General features: G+C 55.4%; 7 protein-coding genes across 7 annotated transcripts; 2 read left to right on the top strand and 5 right to left on the bottom strand.

Annotated features, from left to right (window-relative positions):
* Window positions 1–903: 903 nt before the first annotated feature.
* Window positions 904–2,403, bottom strand: B0H64DRAFT_72753 (PQ loop repeat-domain-containing protein). The gene is made up of 8 exons (XM_062808671.1): window positions 2,130–2,403; window positions 2,038–2,055; window positions 1,811–1,969; window positions 1,674–1,755; window positions 1,501–1,621; window positions 1,350–1,440; window positions 1,159–1,293; window positions 904–1,102 (listed from the first exon to the last, which is right to left on the bottom strand). Exons 1-8 carry the CDS (start codon window positions 2,154–2,156, stop codon window positions 947–949), a joined length of 789 nt encoding a protein of 262 aa, XP_062661849.1. The 5' UTR covers window positions 2,157–2,403; the 3' UTR covers window positions 904–946.
* A 41-nt stretch (window positions 2,404–2,444) lies between these two features.
* On the top strand, window positions 2,445–4,105 carry B0H64DRAFT_384770 (U3-containing 90S pre-ribosomal complex subunit-domain containing protein). The gene is made up of 5 exons (XM_062803028.1): window positions 2,445–2,963; window positions 3,027–3,204; window positions 3,282–3,327; window positions 3,383–3,488; window positions 3,538–4,105. Exons 1-5 carry the CDS (start codon window positions 2,726–2,728, stop codon window positions 3,720–3,722), a joined length of 753 nt encoding a protein of 250 aa, XP_062661848.1. The 5' UTR covers window positions 2,445–2,725; the 3' UTR covers window positions 3,723–4,105.
* Window positions 4,106–7,320: 3,215 nt separating this feature from the next.
* B0H64DRAFT_370837 (PLC-like phosphodiesterase) lies at window positions 7,321–9,595 on the bottom strand (the record flags this gene model as incomplete). The annotated part of the gene is made up of 4 exons (XM_062802111.1): window positions 7,321–7,495; window positions 7,558–8,915; window positions 8,973–9,491; window positions 9,581–9,595. 4 exons carry the CDS (start codon window positions 9,593–9,595, stop codon window positions 7,321–7,323), a joined length of 2,067 nt encoding a protein of 688 aa, XP_062661847.1.
* Window positions 9,596–11,567: 1,972 nt separating this feature from the next.
* On the bottom strand, window positions 11,568–15,212 carry B0H64DRAFT_72692 (uncharacterized protein). Its single transcript, XM_062808670.1, has 2 exons — window positions 14,597–15,212; window positions 11,568–14,535 (listed from the first exon to the last, which is right to left on the bottom strand). Exons 1-2 carry the CDS (start codon window positions 15,061–15,063, stop codon window positions 11,754–11,756), a joined length of 3,249 nt encoding a protein of 1,082 aa, XP_062661846.1. The 5' UTR covers window positions 15,064–15,212; the 3' UTR covers window positions 11,568–11,753.
* A 3,391-nt stretch (window positions 15,213–18,603) lies between these two features.
* B0H64DRAFT_438810 (uncharacterized protein) lies at window positions 18,604–18,978 on the bottom strand (the record flags this gene model as incomplete). Its single annotated transcript, XM_062806380.1, has 2 exons — window positions 18,604–18,809; window positions 18,894–18,978. 2 exons carry the CDS (start codon window positions 18,976–18,978, stop codon window positions 18,604–18,606), a joined length of 291 nt encoding a protein of 96 aa, XP_062661845.1.
* A 279-nt stretch (window positions 18,979–19,257) lies between these two features.
* B0H64DRAFT_471641 (uncharacterized protein) lies at window positions 19,258–20,369 on the bottom strand. The gene has a single exon (XM_062807890.1). It carries the CDS (start codon window positions 20,232–20,234, stop codon window positions 19,497–19,499), a length of 738 nt encoding a protein of 245 aa, XP_062661844.1. The 5' UTR covers window positions 20,235–20,369; the 3' UTR covers window positions 19,258–19,496.
* Window positions 20,370–20,841: 472 nt separating this feature from the next.
* On the top strand, window positions 20,842–22,398 carry B0H64DRAFT_384759 (uncharacterized protein). The gene is made up of 5 exons (XM_062803027.1): window positions 20,842–21,401; window positions 21,468–21,544; window positions 21,678–21,783; window positions 21,884–22,001; window positions 22,221–22,398. The coding sequence occupies exons 1-5, from the start codon at window positions 21,037–21,039 to the stop codon at window positions 22,287–22,289; spliced, it is 735 nt and encodes a 244-aa protein (XP_062661843.1). The 5' UTR covers window positions 20,842–21,036; the 3' UTR covers window positions 22,290–22,398.
* The last annotated feature ends 225 nt before the right edge of the window (window positions 22,399–22,623 follow it).

The following is a 22,623-nucleotide window of genomic DNA, read 5'->3' as shown; positions in this document are numbered from 1 at the left end:
CATCGCGTGGGGGTTGCGGCCCTCTCTTGAATCCGCTTCTCCACTCCCGTCCTCGCCATCACCTAGTGCCATCGTCGAAATCGGCCAAAACCGAGATCATACCACGCTATGGTCGGGTATCAAGACCCGAACGCCCCGTTACGCCGCAGCTCGTATGTTGCCCAGTGATATGTTTGTTCTCGTTCGCCTCGATGGACGGGAACGAGAGATGGGTGGGCACACGCACTACTTTTTCCTGGCCGCATCCGATTTGAGTCTTGACATGTGTTCCGGCCTGATGAATGTGACGCCAATGGGGCTGGTCATGGGTTAGATGCTTTATTCCCTTTCACCGGTATATGCACCCCACGGCCAGCTCGAGTGAGCGAGGAATTCTCATGTTACGTGTTCTCGCACGTGTCCGGCCGTGCCGGGCGATTCGGAGGTCCTGTCCGACAATACCTAGCATAACAACTGCATAATCCACGGTCCAATGCCTGACAAAGACAACTAATGCCGAGCTATCGCGATTCAAATTCGGAAGACTCGAGTCGGCCTTGAGTCCGGTAGATATCTACTATTAATTCAAGCCCCGAACGTATCAGAGAGTCATGTGGCGCTTGGATGGGAGTACTGGGTTATGAACCTCGCTTCACATTTTGCATTTGCACTTCACCGCTGACTGTCGGCACCTCTTTACTCTTGCCGGCCATTTTCTTGACGTTGCCACTTCTCCAAAAACGAAGACCTTGTCCTTTCCTCTCGGCGAACTTGAACGGGGTTCCGTGCATCTCATGCTCTGCTGCAATATCGTCAAACGTCTTTCCTTCGGCAGCCGCTGATTTCCGGATCTTCCGTGTACGTGCCAGCCATATCAAGTGAGATAAAAATATGCCAATCTCGAGGACGCAGCTGCGTGACTTTAGTAAGAACTCCGAGCCATGACATAAGCCGTGGTGTGAGCTACTCACCATACGATGTAGAGAACGCCCCCGAGGACGTCAAATGTGTTTTGGGTAACTGCCTCTGTCAGCCCTACCAACCGACCAGAAGCGAGCCAAATTAGCCTACCCAAAGCCATGAGCGAGAAGAATGCGCCAGACCAGTCCATGGCGAGGAAGACCTAGTCCACTCAGCAATCGCACCTTTATTTGTGGAACACTTCTTCGAAACCCTTACCCAGTTAATTCCGATTACTCTCCCTCTCCGCTTCCACAGCTCACCGTACGGTGGGAGAAGCCCAGCAGCGAGGAGGATTGCGGCTATTATACCCACAACCATTATAGGGACCTCGTTGCCTTCGTCGTATATCGGCTGACGTCGTTTTCGGATTCGTGAGCCGGGCACATTGAGAACTAGACAAGGCTTACCTTCAACGTCAGTATCAGCGCGGCTTCAAGACCGGCAAAAACAGCGGCGACCACAAGACCCAACAGCGAAGCTTTCCATGCAGGCCAGTTGCTATTCCCTAGTATCAGCCATCTCACCCCCCTTGGGTGGGGACATTGGAAGATGCTGTACCGGTGGTAGACTAGGACCTGTGCCCAGGAGATGAGGCAGAGGGCCATAAAGACATGCGGTTGCACTTGTAGAGGGATGTTAAAGTTCTGAGTAACTGCATATACTCCGAACGGAAGGCCGCCTGCGGTGTGGTCAGACTCGAAAACCAGCAGACAGGGTCATAGAAAACTCACATAGAGCCCATAGAAACATCATCAAGCCCGGCAGTCCATCCGTCTTCTTTGTCCGCCAGTTGGTCCATATTTGGGGTATGAGCTGGGAGGAGGTCAGTTGCTGGTGGTGAAGAGGGAGTTTTGGTTGAGGGGCTGACCTGGATACACCATAACCTGGAGGGATGATGAGAATAATGACAGTGAAAGTGAGTATCTTTTAATCCAGGTGGTGGAAGCTTACACTTCGGCCTGTTAACTCTGACTTCTCTCAGACTGTTGTTGGACCAAGGGCCAGTTCGCTCACCTGTACCTATTGTCTGCCGGGCGAAAGACGTCAGCGTACTCCTTGGTGGTAAAATGCGGTGGGGAGCCACTTATCACTCACTCCTAACACGTTGGCTGCCTTTGTACATACGAGATTATTAGCACCCGTGGGCCATGGGGGGTTGGGGCCGCTAAGGAGAGATCCGATCATACAATGGGAATGTCTGTCTGAGGAGCCATGAAGGGAGAATGGATGGTTTTTGAGAGGGACTTAAAAGAACGAGTATGGAACCCTCAGATGTATTGCCTGCCGAAGGCCGGTAAGATACACTTCCGAGTTGGGGTGAGAAACAAAGCAGACTGGCTGAAGAGAGCAGTTCCAACGATCGGATCTCCTCAGCCGAACGTGATTGAACTTAGTGTCAGAACGCCGAGGTTCGGGGGGTGAGTAGTTTCGCACTGTATGGACGAGAGCTACCGACGTGGGTATTGCACCACTGAGCAGACGATTCTGGTCGCTGAGAATACAGTGTGTCAAAACCGCAACCTGGGTTCACACTGTCTATCTGAGAATTTTCTGTGCAAGTGAAGTCTTGAACCCAGTTCTCGCAGCCAGTCTCATCTCACTTTCCTCTCTTGAAGAACATTTGATAACGTCAATATCAGAACCAGCATCAAGGCCCAAAATATCGCACCAAACTATCACACACCAAAGATAGGAACCTGTTTGTCCCAAAAACCAAACTCAGAAAACCTTTACATCACCTCGTTGTTTGCACACCAAGCAGGCCACTGCTTACTCCAGCAACATGGCAACCGAGGAGCACACCAAAAAGAGAAAGCTGCAGGACGATGACAAGCCCCGCAAGAAGCAGAAGAAGCAGAAGAAGGTGCGGGAGGACGAAGGCGATCTGGACGTGGAAGCAGGCCTGAACCGGGCCTTTGAGCGGATGGACGGCCAGCTCGCCGCGGATTACATCGCCCAGAAGACACGCCGGTTCGGGACAGATCTGAGCCCGGTCGAGCTGTCCGATCTGTACATCTCAGGTGAGTTTCCACGGCTTGTCACTGGCGGTTTGGGCGATGATGGGCTGACGGTGATGGTCGAAGCCAATTATATCAAGGACAGCACGTCGTGGGAGAAGCCGCGGTCGCTGGAGAACTTGCCAGACTTTCTGGAGGCGTTTGCGAGGGAGTCGGAGAAGCTGGATAGGGCGCCTAAGAAGGCCGGGTCGCCGCATACCCTCATCGTGGCGGGCGCCGGGCTGAGGGCAGCCGATCTTGTGAGGTATGAACGAGCGTCGGGGTTTGCGAGACCCAGGTTGGGTATGTAGAGCTTACGGGTGGGCTGACCTCGAGATACAGGGCGGTGAGGAAGTTTCAGAAGAAGGACAACTCCGTGGCGAAGCTGGTAAGAAAACGCTTTCTCTTGTCTACGGAACAAGATGGCAGCTAATGGGGCTCAGTTTGCAAAACACTTCAAGCTCGAAGAGCAGGTCTCGTTCCTACAAAAGAGCCGGACCGGGATCGCGGTCGGAACACCACAACGTCTGATCGACCTGATTGAGAATGGTACGGCACAGAGCTATCCCAGAAATGAATCCTTGCTAACGGGTCCCAGATGCCTTGTCCCTCGAAAATCTGAAGAGGATCGTCGTGGATGCCTCGCACATCGATCAGAAGAAAAGAGGGATTGTGGACATGAGGGAAACGATGCTGCCTCTTGCCAAGTTATTGTGCAGGGAGGCATTGAAGGAGAGATATGAAGACGACACAGTCAAGCATATCGACTTGATCTTTTATTAGCACACCATCTTAGATACCATCAAATTTCACATGTCGAGCGTTCTGACTTACCCCCCTACAAACTCCGGCCCCCCGTCTTCGTTTATCTCACACTCTAGAAGATCCTGCAACCGGGTCTCAGCAGGCACACGAGAAGTGACAGCTCTGGCAAGGGGGTTGCATCCGAGACACCCGTAACAGTTGGGACAACCATCACTCCATTCGTTGAACCCGGGTCTCACAGCATCACTCTCCTCGTCCTCTCACCGGACGCACGCTAGCAGCATCCGCGGAGGCGGACCACAACGCCATCAAGCTGGCGCAATACACCAGAGAGTGAGCCAATCGGCGGATAATCACTCTAGCTAGGCTGCGATGGGTACGAAGAATAAAATCAAGGCGAGATTGACGAGACAAACATCATTTAAATTGACTGTATGCTACAAAAACCAGGTTGACCTCGGTAGAAGCGAGACTCCGACGTTCGTTCCTCCCGCGCATGCACTGCGGGCGAATACCGAACTACGAGAGCAGCGTGCCCCAAAACAGAATGTACCAATCTCTCGTCGAGTTTCCTGTGTCTGATAACCCCGTTAGTCGAGCGTCCATGACCGAGCAGTGCTGGAGGTACAATGAGAGCGAGGTTGTCGTGGTGTTCAGAATATGTAAGAAATGACTATCATGTGTCCGCCGGATTTAGCCGCCCCGGCGAAAGGGGGCCATCCGAGCGGTATCAATCGCAAATTACGCTCATCATGACGACAACGCGGTGATGAAGATGCTGGGGGGTATGACGAGAAGGGATGCTAACGTACCTTCTGCGAAGTGGTGTGTTGCTGAGGGGCAGCAGCAGAGAGCGTAACGAGGCAGCTCGATTCCTGATGGTTGCCATCCAACCCCGACCTACCTTGTGTCTCGGATCACCACATTGCGAGTGCTAGTGGTTGAAATACGATTGAAAAACTCGAGATCCTCTCCAGTGAGAATATTCTCGATATTGTTGAGCAGCCCCGAGGAGCATGCGGCGCACACAGCAGTGAGTTGCCGACGAAATTGTTTTGTGGTTGTTCGGTTGCGAAGGAAAATTTTAACGGGCAACATTTTTATGGTCGTTCAATCTCCACCGTTACATTACGTAAGCTATCTTATCGATGGGTCGGTGGGGTACTCCAAGCCCGTCAACGCCAAACGCAACTCACACGGGATCGTTCTTGACCCTTCTCTCGAATGCTGCGCCGAGTTCTGTACAACTAAAATCATTGGGGCCGCGACTGGAGTATCTGCCTCCGTGCTACGTTCGGTATGATTGTTGATGAATCGAGCACGAGAATATGGAATATGTTCCGGTCTGGGATCAGAATCACTAGCAGGGATGTCCCCCAAGCTGCATTTTGCGCTTCTCTCAACCATTAAGAAGAAACCACGAGGACGCAATTTCATGTTTCACTACAGAATCTCAGGATAGGATGAGGCATCAGGCCTTGCATTTAACTCCGATGGCCATTCACCCTACAAAAGAACCCTGCAGACGTCGATTGCAATCAATGTAACGATACCCTTTTTTGACCGTATGTAGTCTCTAGTCGAAGAGCCGTTGACGCTCGGTGCAGTGTATCGAGCGTCAACGGGTCGCCAAACGAGGACCCAACATGTTCGAACCGCTATCGCAGACGTTACCCGCACAACTTTCCGAGGCACGACAACCCGGCAGACAGACCCTCAGCTCCCGCCACACCAATACCCAGCGTTACTCCCATTCTGCCAGAAACTAAGTGATGTTCATGCCATCTCTCAGACCCAACTAACCCCCAGGATCCCTTAGCAGGGCGTGCCGCAGTACACGCACAGTCGGCCCTCGAACACCCACACCTCCAGCCCCACGCTGGCACAGGTCGGGCAGCGGACGCCGGGCATCGTCTGCGGTGGAGGCAAGTGTGTTAGTGATGGGGGGTGCTGCGTGGGGGAGGTCCTGGCTTACGCCCACCGTCTTGGCGAGCTCGGGCATGGTGGTTTTGGGGTGAGGTGCTGGAGAGGGAGGTTGACTGTATTGCGGGGGGTGGGGGTATGTGTGTCGATGTTGCGTCGGGGTTGAAGGTGCTGGATAGCTCGAGGTGAAAGCTTGGTCAGGTTATGTGCCGGGTGACTGTGCCGGGTGATAGGTGAGAGGCTGGTTATGACACCGTCAGCTCTGCTGCGGAGCGAAGTGTTTAGTGTTGAGTGTGGCTTCGAGAGAGACGCCAGTGAAATCGGACGGCCGAGGGAAGGGGTTCGATATTTTATAGCCCTCAGGGTGCTCTCAATGGCACAGCTCTTTACGTGCAATGCACCCCTGACGACGAACAGGAGATGCCTAAGAGACGAGCGGTACCCTCGGCTGCGGCGCTCGCTGTGTTTGTCGTCTATCGGAAGCGGGAAGACGCAGAGAAACCACCAACGACGCCCAGCCCCGGCAGTTCAGAGTTCCGGCTCGTGATGATGTGCTGACTCCTAAACTAGACTCGGGGGGTCAAACAGAGGGTAGCTAGACTCAAGCGGGAGTCAAACCGCCAGTGACCTTGAAACAACGAGGACAAAGGAAAAAGCAAGGACCGACCCAAGTCAAAATGACAAGTGACATAACAACACTTCATCCAGCCTTCGACAGCCAGTCGTTCCGTTTGCATTCCATCACTCACCCCGCTCTCCAGAGCAAAAGCGCCTCGTCACCACCTGCGAAAAAACCCCAAGCCCAATAATCACACGTTGCTCAGGGGTCAATAATGTCACTTATCACTATTGCCATCAGCCGTGGTAAACTTCTTTTCCTTGACGGCGTGACCAGCATCGGGAGGCTGCATGACAGCATGAGCCCGGGGCAGCCACAGACAGATATTTGTCTCCCTGCAAGGCAGAACGCTGTGCGACTCGGGGCGTTCCCGTGATGGGACACGTTCTCGGGATTGGTGGGTCGTTCCGGGTGCCGGCCTGTGTTTGTTATGTGCGGCTGCCAGCTGGGGATGGTTCCAGGTGGTTGAGTCGAGTTGCAAACGGAGGCATCCAATGGCGACAGCACGCAGTAGGGGGCTCTGAGTTGGCAACACCTGCCGGCAACAGGCAATCTCTCACTCCTTGCTCTCAAATATCATCCGAGGGAGTTTGTTGTTGAGAAAGCTCCATGGAGCCCTTGGACTCTGCTCACCCTGCGTCGCCTTTGCAAAAATACATGGGCACAAATCACCGGGGAAAAGGGAGCAAAAGCAAAGAGAAAGTCAGCTTTATTGGGTATCCTGCGCAATCCAGCCAAAAAAAACACTTCGCTCGCCGCCATATCTATGTAACTGAGAACCGTATCCAAAAAGAGCGAAAGCAGCCGACCCCTGAATGTAAGGCCCGCCGCCCAAGTTTGTTCTGTAAACCAAAAGCCCGCTTCCCGTGATACAGCGGCACCGAGACCAACCTGCCGGTCTATACATACCGAACCCCAATACTAGGCCAACCTGAAATGCCCATGCAGTAGCCAAAAAGTGATGTATGTACGAGAACCAAAAGCCGAGAAAAAATATCCCAAAAGAAAAAAGAAAAGAAAGATCGCTGGGGGGTGGCAAGCTCCCAAGAGCTCAAAGGAAAACACACCCACCCCTCAGTCCTTCAAGACCTTATTGATCTTGACAAACAACTTTCCCTCAACAGGGCTGCGTTTAAGCGGATGGTAAAGATCAACGCACCGATACCCCTGCTGGAGGCGATCTAGACGGATACAAGACCAGGCAACAACATCGCTGCCAAAGTTTCCCGAGCTATCAGCGACTTTAAACCTGTTGCACCACGTTAGCTTCCGTTTCAGTAACAATAACGGGGACACAATCCGGCCACTTACCTCACAAAGCTGAGCTCTTCGACCACGTTTTGCACACCAAAGAAATCGAGGCTCTTCGCCTCCCGCCCCCAGTCCGGGTGTTCGGTGCGGGCAGCGACCGTCTCCTGGGCGAGGTCGACCGCCCGCTGGGGCTTCTCGACCTTCTCGACGTGTAACTCAACTTTAACCTTGGGCCTGAAGCTCCGATCACTCTTGATGCCAAACCCGCTGCTTTTGCGGTCGCCGGGCAGGGGCAGGAACTGGCCCGCCAGGACGGTGATCTGCAGGTCGAGGGTCTTGCGGGGCATGTCGGCCATGGTGCACATTTCGGAAGGGGAGTTGTCGCTGAGCAGGGCGGGGGGCTTGAGGACCCAGCCGTTGGTGCCGGCGAACATGGCGTCGTTGATCAGCATGCCCTCATCGCTCTTCTGCCAGTTCATGGCCACCATCTGCACCCCTCTGCGCCAGTGGAAGCTCGGGTCCGGGTTGCTGCTGTCGACGCGGAGGCCCTTGGGGTAGATGCGCATGAAGAAGTCGCGGTTGTGTTTGAGCATCTTGTGGAGTTTGCAGGGGTCTTCGGTCAGGGCCTCGAAATTGTCCTCGCTCAGGCTAAAGATGTGACCTGGTGACTGGATTTTGTTGAGAGAGTTGTCGTCGTGGTAATGCTCGCTGTGTGTGTAAATTGCTAGGTCTGCGAGGGTCTTGGAGATTGGCGGTTTGCCGTTGATGGTGGGGATTGAGATGCTCCGTCCTCTCTCGAGATCACCCTCAAGCCGGGTAGGATCGAAACGCTTCGCTTTGATCAAAATCTTATTGTACAGCTCCTCTAACCGCGGTTGGCGGTGAGAGGGATCACAGGACTCGAAATGCTTGTCTAATAACAAGCCCTCCCACTCTTCTTTCATGATATCTACCATGACCTCTTGCTGTTCGTGGTCCGCACCGACCTCGAGGCTGATGATGATGGGAAGTGGGTTCCTCTCAAACGCGCTCTCTCGGATGGCCTGGCACACCTCCCGGAAGCCCACGGTCGAGGTCATGGTGCCGTGGTGGTGCACTACCGGCTCGACTCTCTGGTTCGACCGTGACGAGTCTCTGGACTTTTCGAGGCGGTCGCCCAAGTCCTTCGGGTCGAGGGTGGTGCCGCTCTCTCGAGGATCTATTGGTGGCAAAGGCCCCTGAACGGCACTCGGGCTGCGGCTGTGGTTTCGGCTTATTCTGGATCCAACGAGCGCATCAAGCCTCTCTCCGGCAAAACGTGGAAGGGAACCGGACGAGAAGTGTCGTTTGTGTCCTGGATCCGGTGACTTGGACGAGGTCCTGGGAGGTGATCCGTTCCAGACGTCGATTTCAATGCAGCGACAGCCGTTCCTCAAGACCTGCACGGGCTTGTCAGTAATGTGTCGCAATGTATTTCAAGCGTCCATGATACTTACAGCACGGTAAGCCTCGGCCGAGCTCTTGGAAGAGAGCTGGTTGCCTTCGAGGTAAGTATTGTGGCTGCTGCTGATGAAATAATTGCTCAGTGGCCGTGTGGGATCAACCTCCTTTTGCTGCTTCTCTCCAGCGGCCCGCCAGGCCGACTCGTTTTGGCTCCATAGCCAGAAGAATTCGTCGAACTTGTAATAGTCAAACTTTTGGGATTTATCCTCCTTAGGGCCTAGGAATATGGGTTCGACTCCTTGCGTCTCTCTCAGGAAAGCCTCGAGCTTCTCGCGTGATAGCAGCGTGTGGCCCTTGCCTTTCTTGACCTCGTCGTCGAAAACGTGCCTGACGTGCTTCTTGAAGCACTCGTGGAAGCTCGAAGTAATTTGGACGCCGGTGAGTGCCTTGACGTTGAATGCGAGTGCCGCGACAATAACCTCCCGCATAACATGCCTTCCATGAATAGGTGCGCCGAGTCCGAAGGTGGTGGTCATGCGGCGGACGAAGTTCGACTTCTCCTCCCTGCGAAACTGTGGGTGGAATGGCCCGGTCAGCAGTTGTCCTATCTCTCGAATATACCATGATTAGAGTACTGAGGGTATAGTTGCCAAAAGCTTACCCAGAGACAGCCCATTTTGGCAGAAGAGTGTCAATTGACAAGCTGGCTAGAAAGTCGAGTTTTAGTGTTCAAGTTTGGCACCGCAGCCTCGCGGTTGGCGTCGGGGGAAGTTGCAGGTCAGGACATCGGTCTTGGAGGGAAGGGGCAGCCGGTTGCCCTCGTAGGACGGGCGGCTGCAAGTGGTGAACCTGACACAGAACCGGCACGAATGGTTTTTGATGTCAGACCAAAAGTAGTCGGCTGAGGGAGGAGGAACTCGTCCAGTTCAAGAAAACAGGACGCAGGGTGTCTAAAACCGATGCAGCACCCGACAAGGATGTCAGCAATACCGAGAAATGGTTCAGCAGCTATGTGGGTCCCGAGAGTGATCTCCGCAGCGTGAGGTCGGTCGTCGGCCAATTGCTTCGCCAAATGGTCGCCAGAGAGCGGCCCGGGGCTGTGGTTCGACGGCAGCACTCCAAGACGACAAAACGGGCACGACCGAAGCGGGACACTTGGAAGCTGTCCATCGATCGAACGCGACGGGATTTGGGCAGAAATTGAGGCTCTACAACCCGGCCAGACTGACCAAAACACGTCCCGAGACCATTCAGACCAAAATATTCGTACCTGTTGGATTTTGTCTAAGCGAATGTGGGGATCAGGACCCTCGTTCATCTCATGGATCTCACCATCTCATCTGCTTGAAGCGTTCCAGGCCGCGATAAGAGCAGGGCTCCAGGACTCTCAGAGCCCCAGTAAACGACTGCCTGCACCCATCCAGTGCCATCCAAGCAGGGCTGTGCATGCAACGAGGTGGGCCCTTCTCCAACTTCCCACTTCCAGCCCGTTTGGAATGTGGGACGCAGTTGCATGCGCCATCAGCCCTACCACCTCCCGTCTGGTCCGCCATGTCGTCGACTTGCCCGAGTCGGGGCTGCCGAGGGGCATCGTGGCTGTGCAGCCGATGAAGCAAGAGAGAAGCAGTTTAGAGTTGAGCCTCGTCGAGACAGCGACCGCAGCCAGCCACGGGTGTCACGGCCCAACAGTGGACTTGGTCCATCCCCGCCAATAGCACCATCTCGAAAACAAGCAACCTTGATTCTGCCCTGCGGCTCAATATGCCAACAATCCGAATCACCTGAGGAGCGCAGTCACCGCGTTTCCCAAGTTGGAGTTTGTTCCATGGTCGTGCCGGCCGCCAAAACCACCTAACCGGGCAGCCCACTCACCAACCAACTCTCCCGTCACCCCAAAAAACCATTTGTCACCCCAATCGCGCCCGCAGCAGCGCGGTGGTATCCGTGACAGATGGCCATCTGCGCGGCCCCCAAAGAAAAACGACAACAAAACTCCCGAGTCACAGCCACAACCGGCGCTGCCCGCTCTGCAGCTTGAGGTGGCTCCCCCAGACGTCGCCGACGAGACGCCACCCGCCAGCGTTTCAGCAGCCTTCGTCCACGAACGTTGTCGATCATGGTCCGCGGACTACCCATCAACGAACGCCCTCGGTAAATGCGCTGAATGATAAATAAGATGCTTGTTTACTGTCGAGTGGAGTAATGAAGGCGCTGAGCCGTAATAGTAGAGCAATGAGCGAGCGTGCTGCACGGGAGGCGGGGATGCTATGCATGGCTTCTGAATTCAAATTCTGGGTGCGCATTGCCCCGCCTCACCAACGACACGACTGCAGCTTCCCCAACGCATCACATCACCCTCCGAGGCCGCCGTGTATCACTTTCCAAGTCACGTATCATTTTCTCTGCCGGTATAATATTCTCATATCACTCGTCCTATTTATTTGTACATTTTCCTTTTACTAGAATACACATCCCAACCACCCAGATGTCCAAGTCGCGATTCCAGAAGCCCAAATCTCCAGGGTATATATATATACGTAATGAGATTGCTCGCCGTTTCGGCGAGCGCCTGCCCAATCCAAGAAAACATAAACAAAACAAAAAAGACCCGCCATCAAAATCCCGTATGACAGTCCTGTAGTCCTGTTCCCAGCCGCTGACCGGCTGCACGAGCTTGTTCGAAAAGAAAGTCAAGAAGGATGGATAGGTGGTTGTGCCGAAGGACGACCACCGAGGTATAGCTGAAAAGACAGTAACGCCGCCAATGCAGGATATCATGTTTTGAATGGATGTTGACAAAAGAAACGTTTTGCGGTAAAAAGAATTGAGACCGGTCAGCCCCAGATCGGGGCGTGCCGGTAGGCGGGAGAGTTGTAGCTGTGGAGCACGCGGTATGGCGCATTCGGTCCGTTCCGATCCCCCATGCTGCGGTTCCGGTAGTGACCCCGGGACACGTACGGCGGGGTCTGCCCGCTCTGGTACCACTGCCCGGCAGCGGCGTCGACCTGGCTCCTGCTCCACGTGGCAGCGGCACCCAGCTGCCCTTGGCTGCGCGGGTCATATGCCGGCTTGGTAGGGGCGGTGTAGCCGTTGGACATGGACGGAGGGTGTCCGGCTTGTGGAAACCGCTGCTGGTAGCCGTAACCGTCGAAGCTCGCGCGGTGTCTGAGTGTCTGCTGTGCCGCTTGGACCTGCCACACATGGGCGTTCACAGAACGGTAAACGCCCTCGCTGTGAATCGACGAGATTGAGTTGTGCCGGCTGCCGCGGTTGGTAAAAGTCCGAGAGCCGGTCATGCCAGAGTCGGCCTGCGCCTCTCGAACCGGAGAACTGTACGGCGAAGTCTGAGAACTGTGCTGCCGGAATGACTGGAGCCGCCGGGGGTCCATAGAAGTTACGCTCTGCGATCTCGAGTGTGCAGAACCGCTTCCTACTCCCGGTTGGCTCGAGGAGCAACTGTAAATACTCTCCATGCTGTTCTTTCGGCTGAGACTAGGCGGCACGCGAAGCGATGGGGGCCGTCTCGCTGTGCTGGTCGACTGGGGCGTTCCATTATTCCTCTCGGCCAACAATGCCTTAGCGACTGGGCTAGGAAGCGGGGGAGAAGGAAGGTCTGCCGTGGAGTGAAGCAAGTTGACGTCGGAGCCGCGACGGCCCAGCGTCATCCCTCGCTCCCCTAGGTATGTAAGGCTCAAGGTCCTTCTACCTGATTTCGCGGGTAGGGTAGGAGCCTCGGCATCCACCGGGGATGTAATATCACGGGCGCGATCCTCGCGGCTGTTGTTGGCAACCCGAGCGCTGTCTGTCGTTGACTCCTGGCGGACTGGGACCGGCTTTCGGGTTATCGTCTTTCTCGGAGTGCTATGTGTCACAGGGCTGGTGCTGGAAGTGGGTATGGGGCGTAAAGTTGGTTTCCAGATGCTTTCTCTACTCTCAAGACCATCCACAGTGTTGACAGCCTCGAAGCTGGCCTCGATGCTTCCGACACTGAAAATCGTTTTCAACGTATCGAGACTGGAACGCGATTTCAATGCCAGCCTCTTGGCTGCTGAAGGAAACCGGACAGCTTGGGGCAAAGGTCGAACGCTATCTTGTTCAAGACCCTGCGTGGCGTGGGTTGTCGGCGAGCCAGCGGTGGGGCGACGAGCTCCGCTCAATAGCCGCTGCAAGCGGCCGGGCTGCCGGGCGCCGCGCGGAGATGCTGATTTGTCCGAGATGGAGGACTTCGCGCTCTCTGGACTGCGGAGTTCCGATCCCGGTGACATCGGCCCCCCGGCTCGAGATAGACGGGTAGCAATCGGACTTAGCGCATGCCTCGCCGTCCTGGTTGAGTTCGCCCTGCTCTCCTCCGCCGGGTCTGAAACGGAGACGTTGTTCCTCGGTGTGGTGTTTAGTCTTGGCTGGGGAACCGAGGAATAACGAGCGGCATCTTTGGGAGGGACGGGCGGCGGTGAGTCTCTTTCAGGCGTTGTTGGAGAGTGCGCATTGGTTCGGTGTAATGGGCTTTGGCTTCCCGAGCCCATCGGCTCGCCCCTTGAATTCGATGATGGCGATAGCGGTTTCCCCGGGGTGGCGGGATTCGGTCGATTCTCAGAACCTCGAGGTTTGGTTTGGAGCGAGCGTAGCGATACGTTTGAGCTGTATCCGGAATCTGCCTTTGCTAAGAGCTTGTGGGAAGCCTCAGACGCCGGGCTTGCCGTGGAAACAAAACCACTGTCATTCCTTGTCATGCTAGCGCATGTAACCCGTTCGGACTGGGCGTGCGGTGGTTTCGCGCTGGGGTCCAGGCGAACGTCCAAAACCTCAACCGAAGAATACTCTGGAGATGACTCGTGATCAAAAAGGTGAGCCTCCTGGGCGGTCATTTTGGAGGTCGTCTGGAGTGCTGGGCTTGTCAGCTGTAGTTGGATTGGCGATGAGGACGGGCTCTGGCTGATTTCGGCGAGAAACTTAGGAGACTGTGCAGATTTCTGTGTCTCAACAGCGGTGGTGAAGCTGGCCTCGCTGTCCTGTGCCCTCGCAATGCAGTCATCCCGTGCTATGACATGGCCTGCACCCCATCCGCCGTTATCACGAGCCTTGTCGATGTCCGGGGTTACTGGACTTGGGGAGCCATTCGTGATGCGGAGCGAACCGAGCTTAAAAGCCCCAATGGACAGGTATTTGTCTTCACATGGCGTTGCCGCTCGCGTGGCGGAATCCGAATCGAGAATGGGCGGCGGCATCGACATGATCCCGCTCCTGTACGACTCCACTGACTGCTTCCGGGACAAATTAGGCGTTGGGGGGAGGCTATGGCGGGCCGGTCGCGGCGGGGGCGGAATGTCACGGACTGAATTCGACCGAGTGGCTACGCCGGGGGTCCGAATGGTTGACCGTCTCCGAACCGGCATGTACAACGAGACGTCCGAGTTTGTGCGGGTGATTGGCGCGCTGGGAGGGTGGGCCGGGTTTGAGCTCTTCCATGTGGTTTCCGTGACCGGTGGCACCCTATTCTCCGACATAGTCGCGGCGTGCTCAAGCTGCGGTTCCTCCGCTAGATTGAGCAGGCGTTTCGCTTCGTACGAGGTCAAATCGTAATTCCAGGACTTGTGAGATTCAGATCGCGGTAGCTGGCTGTATATGCACCAAGTGGTCAGTCATGGTTATATTCCGAAGACGGGCCCTCGAGACGTACCCCTCAGCAGGATCTGTCTGTCCATAGTACGCCACCGCAGACTCGTATGTCATTGAACTAGCCCTGGTCATTGAGCTAGCCCTGGACATCCTGTCCGCCATTCGCGAACCCAACCCGCCGGTCAGGCTCGGCTGAGCGGAACCAGCAGCCCGCGTCGACCTGGAGCGAAACAAGCTCCTGCGCTTCGATTCTTTCGGCGGAGTTGGCGCTGAATGGAGCGGCGTGCCACTGTCCATATGCCGGACAAAACCACCCGGCACCTCGCCGGCAGACGACGTTGTCGGTGTCGAGGCAATTGTCGAGGACGGTGCGGGAGGATTGGGCAGGCGGGCATTGGAAACTTGGCGGGAGTTACTCGAGAAAGCACCGGGGCTTAGGAGGCCGGATGTCGCATGATTGCCCGTCTTCGGCTTCGACAGCCTCTGGGAAGTCCTCCTGGGCGCCTCGGCGGACTGAGCATTGCCCATGGTGTCAGGGCGGCGGCAGGGTGATGGGCTATGCGGTTATTGCTTGTCCATGCCGCAAGCCAGGGGATCCCACGCGTGCTTAGCGACGGCAATACGGCGCTTCATGTATGGGGGAGGGGCGGCGGAAGAGAGCAATAAAGTAAAGACACGGGATTTGGAAACGTGGTGGGAGAAAGCATCAGCGGGGGTGGTCGGTAATGACGATGGACAAGAACAGCAACAAATATCAAAGTGAAGATCCAAAAAAGAAAAACTAGCAGAAACCGGTCTGGCTGGCCCAATTGCTGTTTCCCGCTGTTTCAATGGGTCCAGACTCCCAGGCTATCCATGAGCTCATGAACTCGCCCAAGATCTGAGACGCCGACCTGCGCAGTCCTCGAGAGGAAGTCGCAAGGAGGAGGTCGGCGCAAGAACCTGATGTGCAGGTATCCGCCCGGAAACAGTCGCCCGTCATTCCAAGTCTTGGATGTTACATCCACTGCATGCGCCTGCCTCAAGCAGGGGGTTTCCAGGCAGGCAAGGAGCTTGCCGGAAGAGGCTTGCAGGGAATCTGCGCCTGCTGCAAAGCCCGATCCGAAAGTGGGTCTTCGCACCCTCAAGCACGTTAGCGTCATGGTATTTGGTTGTATTTGAGTGGAGTCGACGATCGTTTGCGATGACGCCAATTCAGCTCTGCAGTTTCTGCCAACAAGCCGGGACCTTTTTGAGTCTGCTCATTCAAAATAATCCCTAGTTATCAAACTCTAACCGTGCTGTGGACGTGCTGCGGCCACTGGGCGGGTGGGCGAGTTGTTGATCAGGGCCATCCAGACACGTGCCCGACTCGGAGCATCCCATCTCAGGGGCCGCCATAGAAACGCAGGCACACACCTGCATTGGAGAAATTGGGCAGGCGTCTGATCTCTGCTTCCCGGCCTCCTGATTTCGCTTCTACCCAGAAGTGCTGAAGAAGGCTGGCTGCCAAAAAGACCCAAGACAAATAAAACAAAATGGTGTTTCCAGCACTTCAACCTGCATGCCGAGACTCGGTGAGGTGTGGTAGGTGGGCTGGGAATATTCGGCTTCCTTCAGACGAACACGATTACTTACACAGTACACAACACCACCCAGTCGAGGACGCGATTCCGTCTTTTGGGATGAGGTGTTTCAGATGCTGACCTAATCTGGCCGATGTTCGCTTCGAGCCGCTTGTCTTCACTCGGCAGTCCCCGGCCCCAGACTGTTTTCGGTCGCCCCCCCCCCCCCCCTGCGTTCATACCGATGCCGCCATGAATGGCCAATATGAGTGCCACTATTCGTACCCTCCACGGTCACCACATCCGGGATGCTCCAACCCCGGAAGGACGGTAGAGATGCAACCGGGCAGACTGGGAGCTCAATTCCAAACACAACGAGTGCGTCTGCTTCTCACTAAGAATCAATCAACCTCCTTCCGACTCTGGCTCTACGGTTCGGGAAATAGTGTACGTCGTCAGGGATATTTTGGCCCCTCGTTCTTGCTCGCCAGCCGAGCCAGCGCACCATCGCCCGACCCCGCAAAATAAGGCCCCCAACCAGAGGCCCAGGCTGATGGCTGGGGTGGAACGCTGCAAGGGGTCTTGAAAGAAGAGAACGTCATCTTTGCAGCGGTGTTAATCCTGCAATGAGACAGGAACACGAAAACAGCCAACAACAAACCCCCGGGTTCAAGCCAGACAACTCTCATCCATTCCGGCAGCCCTTTGATGACTTTGTTCCCCTTGTCCGTTCGTTTTCAGCTGCCAACCTTGCGAAGAGTGTCTCGCCGACTATCTCACCCCAAACGACCTGCGCACCTGCTTTCCGGGAGCGTGGAGACAACGAAATGGCACAGCCTCCCCGAGCCCTTCGACATGACTATTGTTGTCTCTTGAATCCGGAACCAGGGCCTTTGTCACGAGTCCCGGGCTGACAAAGTTTGACACCACATCAAGGATAACCGCAGGAGGCGCTTGCGTTTCTCCAATGTGAATTATGCGCGGGGGTGGCTGCGAACACACTGGCGGTCAAGCAACAAACGCAGACAAGACTTCAAGCACATACTTGTACTCTGTACATTCTTACAGGCCGTCCGGATTGGATACCGTACTGAAGGGCCGCGCGGATGTCTCGACCTGGTCAAATGGAAAGGCGAACAACCGACGGGCCGGACGGTCGAGATGGCGGGTTGCTGAGCGCAACACGTGAAACACATGGCGAAAACACCATCTTTCACCAAATCCCGGTCCGATAGGTCAATGATCGCTGATCGGGGCCCAGTCCGCGGATGGCCGCATCCACTGGCAGCCATTCCGCCACGCGTCTGGAGAAGATGGTGAATCATGGACTGAGGATGATCAACAACGAAGTCCCGCACTCCATCATCACAAAACAAACCCCACGATTTCGTTAGTGTAGTGCTTCACAACCCTGTCCGTCGTCGGCACTTGTTTCCGCCGAGGCAGGGGTTTTGATGAAGCGCCGAAGTACCGACCCACCGACCCCAGATTCCCAGCACACCGAGTTTGCTTTGTCTGGCATCATCCCCACAGAGGAAGATCGAGACCCTTGCCAGTCTTGTCCCTTCTCATCTCATTCTTCAACTCCCAATATCAAAACCTGATAATGCTCTGTGCGCTTCAAAGTCGGTCTTCTAGTGCCTGATTGGCGCCTCGAGACGCGGCTGCATAAATTGCAAAACCATAACAACATGGCGGCAAAATGCCATGAGACGGCCGTGACCAGGCGGCCAACCGCCATAGCTACATACATAGCTTGCGCAGGACGGGAATGTCCTAGGTCCGGTATAACACAGTATCCATGGCTTTATCAACCAAGCTTTTTTGTGCGACACAGACACGGGAGTTAATACGCGGCCCCATATTGTCGCCCAGCCCGTCGCCGGAGAGCGCATGACCAAGCAACGTCCCGTGCGCCTGAAGAGGAAGGCAGCAGCGAGTTATGGTTACCTTCCCAGTGGCAGGAACAATCGCATGCCTGCCGACCAAACTCGACTCGACTCTTTTCTCTGTTTTCTATTTAACTGAGACTAAAAATGACAAACGCGAACGCACCACCGCTCCACCGCCGACCCGGCCTCCAGGCTGTAATCGGTCGAAACAAGGAGTCAACCCTTGAAACTTTCCATCCCAACTCCCGTCAGACACAATTGGCGAGCTCGAAAAAGGCAGGTTGTTGCTGCCTGTGGGTTTAGCCGCGACGAAGGACCCCTTTGGTTTTGTTCGGACACGGTACTGAGTTGTCCGGATTGTACGAGTGCGTGCCTTGTTTACAGACCGGACCAACCCCGCAAGTCGAGAACTTGGGAAGTGGTACAGATTACATACGCCGAAGGGCCGCAACCGTGTGACACGACACAACAGGTTGGGGGTGCATGCTCTCTTTGCTCCTAGTCTGGGTTGTTGATGACGACGTCCAGTCCCATGTGAGACAATCGTCTAGGGCGGCGAGCTTAGACACACACACCGCTGCGTCATTGAAGGGATACTTGGGTCCATCACTAGGTAGTTATTGCGGTGGCTGTTACTCTCCTATCACGTACGTACAACCCTCGGCGCCCATCCACACCTCATGGACGCGGCCGGCAGCCACATCGATGCGGCCCCCTACACCGTAAGTCACTTGCTTCTTCCTCTCTTCAGCATCCCCGTCTTCGGGATATGCAATCGTGAGCTGTCCCTTGAGAATGAGGTGGGTTGTGAGGCCGGCGTGGGAGTGAGGTGGATAATCTGGAGTGGCGTGGATGTTAGTGTTGAAGAGGCTGGTATGCATATGCGGCTAGAGGGTGATTGAGTTAGGCGGACAACACATACGTGCATTAGAGCCGTCGGTCCAGGTGAAGACGTGTGGAAAGCCCCAGGAGCGGACTTCGGTCTCGGCTTCTTTTTGGGTCTTCATTATAGTCGTGTATCGCACTCGATAAATGAACAATGCGGTGGCAAAGTTGATTGGAGTGTGAGAATCCGGAGCGGTGGACGAGAGAGCTTTCGGCGGGGCTGCAAGCCGGTGCGGGGCATCCGGCCCCGAAGTCTGCCGATCCATACACCGGTCGGTGGAGCTAGCGGCCGGACTTCGAATCCGCGGGACTCAAGCACAACCACCATTCATCAGGGTGGGTACGCCGCATTCTGACTTCCCGTGCACAACAGGAGAGCGTATCAATGATCAGGAACGGTTCCCTTCGGCGTTCGGTTCTCCGTAGAACGTTATGATATCGGAGGTCAGTTCGTGGCCAAGTTTGCCGGGTATCTTGATTTTCCTTGAGAGAAGATGCAAATCGCCATATATCGTACACCGACAGCTTAAAACCTGCACTGCACCGATCCGTTAATATCCCACAGTTCCGAATACATTCTCGATGCATACACCATCATCACCCCCGCCCGCAGCAGGCTCATAATCAACACAAAACCACCTCACCCCCACCTCCCATCCATCACCCTTTCTTCTCCCCCGCTGACCTCTTCTCCCCCCCCCTCCAACCCCTTCTTCTCCGCCTCCAACCCCTCCAACGCCTTCTCCCCCCCCAGCCCAAACGTCGACACCATCCACTCCGCGACCTCCCTCTCGGCGGCCTCATCCCGCTCCCCACCAGCCTCCACAATCGACCGGCGCGCGTAGCGGCGCAGGTCCTCCATATCCGCGATATCCAGCGCCCACGACGCGCCCCCCGCGGCCGTGATGGCGAAGGCCATGGTGTTGAGGGTAGCCAAATTCAGGGCCTCGAAGGCGACCATGGGGTCCTTCTTGTTGGGCAGGTCCTTCTCGGACCGCCACACGAACTGGTTCGGCTGGTAGAACTTGAGCCGCGCCGCCAGCTGGTGGCGGATCGCCGCGCGCCGGGAGACCATGACGGAGAGGTAGAAGCAGCCCGCGCCGCCGAGGAAGAGGGTCAGCTGCTTGAGGGAGCGGGCGGAGAAGTAGTGGGCGTAGTAGTCGATTTGTTGGGGGTTTTGGCCGGGTGGTGGGAGTGGTGATGATGGCTGGCCTTGGTGGGGTGGGGCGGTTGGTTGGGCTGGGGTTGATGCCGGTGGCGAGTATGGTGTTGATATTGTTGATGCTGAGGTTGGTGCGGTAGGCGGTGTTTTATTGTCCCCTTGGCTCGCCGGAGTGACCCCCGTGAGCGAGCCGATCAGGTATGAGAGGACACCCATGGCTGGTGGCGGGCGGAGGAAAGAAAAGTCACCAGTTTATGATGGCTAAAGCGGGCTCTAATCCAAGTGGGTTTGCACGACAAACGCACCGTTGACAGCACACTTTATGCCAGGTGCTGTTGTTTGCAGTGTTGAAGTCGATTTCAGAGAAAATGCTGAGAAGGGCTCGGCCGAAGCTTCGCCAAGCAACCACCAATGCACATCCCTGTGGGTCCATCTCCTTGGCAGGGCAGAGGTAAGTGGTTTCCCTAACCCCCGCGATCTGCCATCACAGCCTGGAAGTCAGTCAACACCAACATCTGACTGTGGAAACTGGTCGATGGTCCGCGACGTAGGTTAGAGGATATTTGACTGCTACAAGGCCCTAATCGTTAATTTCTTCTCTGTACCTTACCTCCTTACAACACCATTCCCCACAACCCATCTCCTGTTAGGAGGGACACGTTCTCTCCCCTAACCCGAGAATAGTAGTCACTCAGCAAGCAAAGAGTGTTGATCCATTTCAAGGCCACGGTTAATAAAAGAGACAGGCAGTGGCTTAAAAATTACGTATCAAATAATCACTAAATATACCTCGAGGAAGAGGCCGTGTTCTGTTAACGTGGATGCCCAGATGGCCGCGTGATTTGCATCGATTTGGGCTGTTTTTGGCCCCGCAGCGTCTCTCGACTCTTCAATCGCCAGCAACTTCGCATTAACTCAGCCCAATCACTTTGATCCATCTAACCTCGATCGAGTACGAGGACAACCGCAGCGGTTAACCACCACCTCCTTTATTCTTTTACGGGTTCAATCTCTAGCAATGGGTAAAGACAAGCGCTCCAAGGTGCCTGCCCCGCCTCCGACTACAACTCCGGTCGCTACAGCAGCAACACCCTCCTGGCCGCCATTCAAACCCTCGCTTCCCATTGTCGATCTTACGCTTGAGTCCCTCGTCAAAGATAAAGTCGTGGTGCTTAGATCCTTCTTCCCGCGCTCCCTCTGCAGAGACTACGTCTCCTTTCTTCGGGAGCTGCCGCTCATCACCACCCCCGGCAAACCCAAGCGTGGCGACGCCGTGAGGGTCAATGACCGCTATCAGATTGACGATGCCAAGTTCGCTCATCGGTTATGGACCGAGACGGGGTTAAAGGACGCGCTTGCAGGCAAGGATGTGGCTCACTTGTGGTGGGTTAACCTTCTCCCCTCGACTAGAAATATCCCGAGTAGACTAACGGAACGATGAATAAAAAGGGGCGGGGATGTCGTCGGGCTCAACCCCAACATCAGAGTCTACCGCTACACCGCAGGACAGTTCTTTGACGCTCACTGCAAGTAGCCCAACCCCTGACCACCACCTGAATCTTAACACGCCTGCTCCCACATTTACACATCTACTCACTGATCGATTCCTCACCAATATCCATAACCCCAAGGCCCCGTACTGACCCCAAACCCTTATAGACGATGACTCCAACACCGTCGCCCTCAAAACCGAAACTGGTGGGTCTCTCCCAGCTCGAACAACCTGGACGCTCCTGCTCTACCTAACCTCCTCCGCCGATGGCTGGTAAGTAGCCCCTCTCTCACTCCATCCCCGAGAGGAAACCATCCCACACCTGACCCGACCTACCCAACCAACCAATACTAACCTACCCACCCGGCGCCAGCACCGGCGGCGAGACAGTCTTCTACCCACACGACCGACGCTCCGCCAAGGAAGAGATCGCTGTAACCCTCGAGACAGGCATGTTACTGCTACACAAGCACGGGCACGACTGCATGCTGGTGAGTGTGGCCCCCGGAATGGTTGTCTCTCCTGATTTACCACCCCCATCCCTCCTTCCTTCCTTTTCCCTTCCCACCCCTCCATTCCCCACACACTGCACCAACCAGCCAGTCAATCAGTCAAGCAAACACAACTGGCATACCCATGCCTTGATCTTGATCCTGCAGAGAGTATATCTAGACAGAGAGCTGACCAACGTCCTTTTCCGCATCCAATAGCACGAAGGGAGGGAGGTAACCGCCGGGGAGAAGTGGGTTATCCGAACAGATTTGTGTATCAAGAGGTGAAATGGAAGAGGTTAAGCATAGGTGAGCGTGGTATGAGTCTCAGAGCAGGTGGTCACCGGAAAGGGACGAGTGCAATCAGCAGACAGGCACGACGCCGTCAGCATGGTCAAAAGAAACGTATCAATTCCGCAGCTAGCTCGGTAAACTATGGCCCAAGTTCCAAGATGCAACCCGCCCAAACCATATCGCGAACCCATGATAGGCGCCCGGTTCGTAGATAGAAGGAAGATAATGGACCAAGCCAGCCACTCCACCCCCCCGAAACGCCGTTTTGCCCTCGCACGATACCACCTGCGCCGAAGCCACACCAACTTTTCGTTCCCTTTGTTTACAA

This window comes from Chaetomium fimeti (assembly GCF_033439085.1).
Source record: "Chaetomium fimeti strain CBS 168.71 chromosome Unknown B0H64scaffold_2, whole genome shotgun sequence".
Classification (NCBI taxonomy): domain Eukaryota; kingdom Fungi; phylum Ascomycota; class Sordariomycetes; order Sordariales; family Chaetomiaceae; genus Chaetomium; species Chaetomium fimeti.
This window is presented reverse-complemented; position numbering and strand designations above follow the sequence as displayed.

Bases quoted from the DNA above. Each gene is read 5' to 3' on its own strand.
- B0H64DRAFT_72753 (XM_062808671.1), bottom strand. From the start codon at position 2,156: ATGGCTCCTCAGACAGACATTCCCATT. The intron at 1,756-1,810 runs GTCAGCCCCTCA...ACCTCCTCCCAG, and splicing joins CCAGGTTATGGTGTATCCAG to CTCATACCCCAAATATGGAC. The intron at 1,441-1,500 runs GTACAGCATCTT...ACTAGGGAATAG, and splicing joins CAGGTCCTAGTCTACCACCG to CAACTGGCCTGCATGGAAAG.
- B0H64DRAFT_384770 (XM_062803028.1), top strand. From the start codon at position 2,726: ATGGCAACCGAGGAGCACACCAAAAAGAGAAAGCTGCAGGACGATGAC. The intron at 2,964-3,026 runs GTGAGTTTCCAC...TGATGGTCGAAG, and splicing joins GTCCGATCTGTACATCTCAG to CCAATTATATCAAGGACAGC. The intron at 3,328-3,382 runs GTAAGAAAACGC...AATGGGGCTCAG, and splicing joins ACAACTCCGTGGCGAAGCTG to TTTGCAAAACACTTCAAGCT.
- B0H64DRAFT_72692 (XM_062808670.1), bottom strand. From the start codon at position 15,063: ATGGGCAATGCTCAGTCCGCCGAGGCGCCCAGGAGGACTTCCCAGAGG. The intron at 14,536-14,596 runs GTACGTCTCGAG...GTGCATATACAG, and splicing joins CAGACAGATCCTGCTGAGGG to CCAGCTACCGCGATCTGAAT.
- B0H64DRAFT_471641 (XM_062807890.1), bottom strand. From the start codon at position 20,234: ATGGGTGTCCTCTCATACCTGATCGGCTCGCTCACGGGGGTCACTCCG.
- B0H64DRAFT_384759 (XM_062803027.1), top strand. From the start codon at position 21,037: ATGGGTAAAGACAAGCGCTCCAAGGTGCCTGCCCCGCCTCCGACTACA. The intron at 21,402-21,467 runs GTGGGTTAACCT...ATGAATAAAAAG, and splicing joins AAGGATGTGGCTCACTTGTG to GGGCGGGGATGTCGTCGGGC. The intron at 21,545-21,677 runs GCAAGTAGCCCA...AAACCCTTATAG, and splicing joins ACAGTTCTTTGACGCTCACT to ACGATGACTCCAACACCGTC.